This window comes from Morus notabilis, unplaced genomic scaffold, assembly GCF_000414095.1.
Source record: "Morus notabilis unplaced genomic scaffold, ASM41409v2 Scaffold7506, whole genome shotgun sequence".
In the NCBI taxonomy this organism is placed as follows: Eukaryota; Viridiplantae; Streptophyta; class Magnoliopsida; order Rosales; family Moraceae; genus Morus; species Morus notabilis.
The window spans coordinates 1-6,166 of record NW_010359045.1 but is presented as its reverse complement, the minus strand read 5'-3'; the positions used below and the strand labels follow the sequence as shown (position 1 = coordinate 6,166).

General features: G+C 34.4%; 1 protein-coding gene across 1 annotated transcript; it reads right to left on the bottom strand.

The window, feature by feature from the left end:
- Positions 1–260: 260 nt before the first annotated feature.
- Positions 261–1,204, bottom strand: LOC21384165 (heat stress transcription factor A-3). The gene has a single exon (XM_010093702.2). It carries the CDS (start codon positions 876–878, stop codon positions 465–467), a length of 414 nt encoding a protein of 137 aa, XP_010092004.2. The 5' UTR covers positions 879–1,204; the 3' UTR covers positions 261–464.
- Positions 1,205–6,166: the final 4,962 nt, after the last annotated feature.

The window sequence follows — 6,166 nt, the reverse complement described above, 5'->3', positions numbered from 1 at the left end:
ATTTCTACCTGAAAAAGATGAACTCCCCTTTTTCATAAGGGAAAGATAGTTCCTTTCTTGGCGTTAAGATAATGAAAATTTTCAGCCAGGTCTTCTTGCATTTGTCTCAGAATTCATGTTCATAAAACCAGAAGGAAAAAAATAACCAAGTCTCACATTTTTTACATAAATGACATGAATACCTGAGAAAGGAGGCCTCAAAATGACAATTACAAGAGATCCCAAAATTTACATAAAATCATAATGACCATTACAAGAACAAACATATCTATTTACATAATCAAATTTACAACAAATTGAGAGTCTTGTTATTACAAGTGGATTGAGCTCCGTTACATCTTTTAATCAATCTTTACCAAACCCAATTTACAAACGAACAAAAAAAGAAAAAACAGAAAAATTAAAACAAAAAACATAAAACACAACAAAAGAACACAAAAACAACAACAAAGTTTACATAAAGATTATACGACATCGGCGAATCCACTACATTTGAGTGCTGTGTAACAACTGAAAATACCCACATAGGTGTTAAGCTGGCGAACAAAACTGGAGAAATTGTTGTGCTTGAAATTCCTGGGCAGGACAAGCCTGGCGAACTCCACCGGGTCCCACACGACAAAGCTCCCTCCGGTCGACCCCCACGAGATTATGGCGTCGATCGCCGGGTCGTCGACGAGGTCGAAAGTCTTCGACAGAAACGGCGGAATGGGATTCCCCTGTAAGCATTCCAGAGGCTGAGGAACAACAACTGGTTTGTTCTCCTCCGCTTCGAACTCAAACATCGGAGACTCCGAATACGGGAATGCGTCCATGAACAAAGTAGGGTCTAATTCAGCCATGTCCAACTCGGGTGAGTTTTCGTCTTTGGGATTCATAGAAAAACACAGAGGGGTTTGGGTTTGGGTTTAGGTTGGTTTGGTTTGGGAAATGGGAATCGGAAACTGGGTATATAAGACAAACGTGACGGAAGTATTTGCCGACAAGGTGTTCGATAAAAATCTTATAAGAGTCGAAAGGCGGTGGAAGTTGGAAACTGTTACAGTTTCGTCGTTGGGAACTCCGACCCATCGGAACTGTGATTGTGGGGCTCTGAATTTTTTTTTTTTTGGCTTTTTTTTTTTTTGTGAAATTTGTTTGGTGATCAGAGAAGCGCCGACTTAGAAAGAACCGGCGACGAAGCTTCTCGAGAATTTGGCTAAAATAACCGAGTAAAAAAGTGATTAGGGAAATCAATTTCCAATTTCATTTTTATTTATTTTATTTTCAATTTCATTTTTATTTATTTTATTTTCAATTTCATTTTTATTTATTTTATTTTAACAAATTCTTAATAATATAATTAATGGGTATTTATTTATTAATTAAGTATTATTAATAAAAATCAAGATTAGAATTTAATTGAAAAAATGAAACAGACACGCATTCTTCCCGAGTATCCCTCACGAATCAAGAGCTCAAAAACAAAAAAAAAACAAAAAAAAAACCAAGAGGAACGAACGATCAAGAAGGCAAGAGAATGCCAAAAATCCTCATCCCCTTCTCTCACCCCTTCGGAACCTCTGAGATCTCCTCTTCACTTGCGACGCCAGTACCAAAGTTCATGGCCACTGAAAAAGAGAACACGATTATGCCGAATGAATGAGCTTTTCGCACATACACACCCCCGCATTTGTCGTCGCTTTCGTCGGCCCCTTCGTTGCAGCCATCGCCGTCTTCCCCACAACTGCCGCCTCCACCTTTGACTTCGCCGCCATCACCTCAAGCCCAAGAACAAGTAAGGTTTTTTTTTTTTTTTTTGAAGTGAACCCGTAAAATTTTTGTGGTGCAATATGCAAGACAATATGAGTGTTATTATTCTGCCTTATATTAACCGAAGCTCACCAGGATGGGATCAAAGAAAATGCACAGCCAGTTCAGTTTTTTTTTTTTCCTTCAAAAATAAATAGCTTTGATGGAAAGTTCTCTAAACTATTTGTTATTATTTGGTATACTCGTGCCTTTATCACTTGAGTTATGTTGAGTTATGTTGTTTATAGAACAGCTCAAATTCCATTAGATTACCCTAAATTGCATGTTAATTCAACATTTGAATCTTTTACACATTGGACAGAGTAAATTTTCTTAGATAGGACGCACACATTGCTTATACATAATGCTTCTAAAGCAATGAATTCTAGTATAGTATGGCTACTGATAACTGAACAACAACCACAAAGGCGCAACATTTTTCAGTTTTTCTATTAAAACCATTTGCGTTAAGAATGCCATATAGACATACGTGAACAATAACGACCATCAAGTCTTTCAGACATGATGACCATCAGGTCGTTCAGGTCGTTCATCAATCACATCATCACTTCCCTCAAGTAGATCGTCATCTTCATCGGGTACTTTCTCCCGCATTGTTTCCTCCAGAATTGGATTGGAACTAGTGATCAACGTTGGATTGGAACCGGTGATCGGCGTTAGATTTATATCGGTGTTCTGTTTATTTATCTGTAATGCACGTATATTATGACTAAAAATATCCTCTTGAACACATACTGCCAATGGCGCTGGACACCTAAAATAATCATCACGGAAGTCTCCCACACGACTGTTATCATTGTTAATATTATCGTCATTAATAACACATTGCTTTATCTTTCTCACTGTTCTCTTTAAGCATAACATGCAGAGTAATTACTTTTTCATTCTCGTACAAAAACATAAGATCCATGACATTCAAATTATTGAAAATAAGAGTTGGCGCAATCTTACTTTTCGAGCCACCAATGCGCTTATGTGTAATTTCAATTGCATACTTACTTCAATCAATACTCGTTCTTTCATAGATTGTATCTACCAATTCAACAAATGTGGTGCTTCTATCAACTAAAAAGCTATTGGTTAAACCACTTCCCAACCATTCCCAAGATTCGCTCTCCACATTTTTCCATTCACCATCGTACTCTAGAAAGACGTAGATTAGAGTCATACCTATAATGAATTTTTAAAATATAATTGTTAAAATAAAAACATAAATTCAAAAATTATATCACAAATATAAACAACATTAATATTAAAAAAAATTCAGCGCGACTCCAAACGACCTTGATGATGGTCGCACGCGACCCACTTTGAACGACCTATGTCATTCGCGCGACCAAGTTTCGGCCAAAGAGGTCACGCGCAATCTGTCATCTTTAACCTCGCCATCTGACATCTTCCAAACCCAAAGGCTTTTTTTTTCTTTTACAAATAGTAAAATTTTCAGCTAAATGCACCTATAATATTCAAAATAAACATCGTCCAAAACAAACATTTAAAGAGATTTAGGACAAAAAACTAACCTTTCAAATTTTATTCTCCAAACAAGTTCTTCTAATAATTTCTTTTTCTTCAAAGTACTTAATCAAACAAAATATGACAAAAATTTCTTCAATCTTGCGGATCTATGATGACTGGAGAGAATGAATGTGAAGAAATCTGCCATGACAGTACGTGAGGGAAGAGAAAGGAGCTTGAGAGAGGGTTTGAGGTTCCTTTTTTTAGTTTTTTTCCACAAACAGTTAAATTTATCATTTCATCTCATTAAATTCTACTACTTATTATTTAATTGTCATATTTTTTTTTTTAAAAAAGTCATTTTACAAATAAAAAATTTTAAATTGTCATGAATAAAATTTTTCTATTAGACTATTTTTACAAAGTGCTCAAGCTTCTTTCCTAGCAGTTCGCTGTCCTTTCTTTTTCTTTTTTTTTTTTTTCCTCGTTGTGGTTCTGAAGGGAAGACAGATGGGCCCCACTTGGGCCAGATATTTTTGCCGCTGGTTTTGTCTGGGCTGGGTTTTGCGCTGGTTGGCTGATTTGGTGGGCCAGTTTTGGTCTGAATTCTTAATGAAGAAGGTAATGGGACTGGCCAATGAGGATTGAGGACGACGTGAATTTTGAAGATTTTGCTATTTTTTTGGGGGTTTGCCCCACAACCGCGTTGTTTTGTTTTGTTTTTTTTTGTTTCTTTTTTGTCCGGTTATACTTTGTGTTGGGTCAGCATAATGATTTTCTTTTCTTTCCTAATTATTTTTTTATTTTTTTTTTCTTTTCTTCGAATTATTAGTTTGGAGTGGTGAAATGTGCATTGAATGTGAAAAAGGATCGAGTTGTTTTTTATCGATTAGTTTACTGTGGTAAAGTTTGGTGCATTTTCGGTTTTGGACCGGCACTTTGTTTGATATTATTATGGTTTGATTTTATCAGCAAAACGTCAATAAATAATAACAAAACCTTACTTCTTCTATTTTGGCATTTGTAAACATAAAAAAAAAAAAAAAAAAAAAAAAAAAAAGAGGAAAAAAACCATGCATCAAACACTTCTATGCGATCTCTCCTCTCACCAACGGTTTTTGGTGTTCTTCTCTTCGAAAAGAAATATGAAATAAAATAAATATACAAGGTTATGGAGTGTTACTTCATAGTTTGACTGTTATAATACTTAAATCGAGAAAATGAGATAAATACTTTTTTAAAGTGCATGAATTTAAATTTTTATCATTTACTTTTGATTAATATCATTTTTAGTGAAATAACTATATCAAACAAAAATGTATTAATTAAAAATAAAGGTAAAAGTCCATATAAATGCACCGAGTACGTTCAACAATTTGTTCTTTTAAATTCTAATCCAAACTCACTCATTAGTTGTCATATTTTGGGATAAAATCCACATTTCAAGGTCCAATGTTGACCAATAACATTTATAGAGGAAGAATGCTAAAAGAGAGTCAAATTACATGATATCTATTTGTATTTTTTTTTTAAAAAGAAATCATATGTGAGTAGATAGCTCTCATTTTTCACATTGTCAGTCGGCTACTACTTTTGTAATTTTTTATAAATGCTAGGAAATATGTTTGTGTGTTAGTACAGCTTTGATTTTAAAAATAAAATAAAATAAAGAGTAAGGAATAAATAGCAGGTATTAAAGGTCGAATAACATCAAATCTCATTCATTTCGCTGATTCGAGTTTAGAATTCAAGTTTTGCTACAGTAAAAAGCTCTCACAAACAATCACATCTAACTTTTTTGCTACAGTAAAAAGCTCTCACATAAAATCACATCTCAACTCGAATTAAAAACTCGAATTAGCGAACTAAACGGGCATATATCAAAACTTAATAGTAAACAACCAAAACGTTTGTGGCGAAGTTATCTAATAGATGTGTGCACGAGGAGATGTTGGGTTTTGGGGACCACCAACCAACTGCATAGGGCCTTTCTTCATAAACCCTGCGGTGCCACGTTTTTTTCAAAGACAATTCAGAACCATTTTTAATCGATTTTCAGCCAAAACAAACACGTTTTGTTCAAAGACAATTCAGAACCATTTTTAATCGATTTTCAGCCAAAACAAACACGTTTTGTTCAAAGACAATTTAGAATCATTTTTAATCGACGTTTCAGCCAAAACAAACATGTTTTGTTCAAAGACAATTCATAACCATTTTTAATCGATTTTCAGCCAAAACAAACGATCTGTCCTGACTCCTGATACAACCGCGGGTTCTCATTCAGTACAAGCAAAGTTATCAAAGCACTGCCTTCTTTCATCAAAAGATTGCCTTGCCTCCACAAGTCACTCATATCGCAAATAATAGGCTTTTACACAAATATTTGACTGATCATCCTTTTCCCTAATACATGCATGAACCTAATAATTGTTGCCTAGCACACTTTGTTGAAAATTAGTAGATTTTTATTTATTATCTATTTAAGAAGAAAAAGAAAAAGAAAAAGAACCTTCTTTAACTTTTGACTGAATCGCTCATTTACAAAATTGTAATTTGATTTGTTAGATTTCTAGATTTTATTTCTTAATAATGATGACGTATCTCAAATAATTTCACTTTCCTTTCCTTTTTCTTCACATCTCACTCTCTACAAAGCCCCCTGCAAGCGAAAAACAGGTTCAAGAGGCTCAAGTTGTGTGAATGCAATGCCGCGAAGCTGCTTCTCATTAGCTCATTCTAGTCAACTCTTTACATACAAGATTACAATAAACAAAACAAAACAAAACAAAATAAAATTAAATAAATTTTACAACTTTCCTGGGATGGCTTGACAAAAAGGCTATAGAGGCAAACTATAATTTCTGGGAGGTAAATTATGATGCAGACCTTGTCG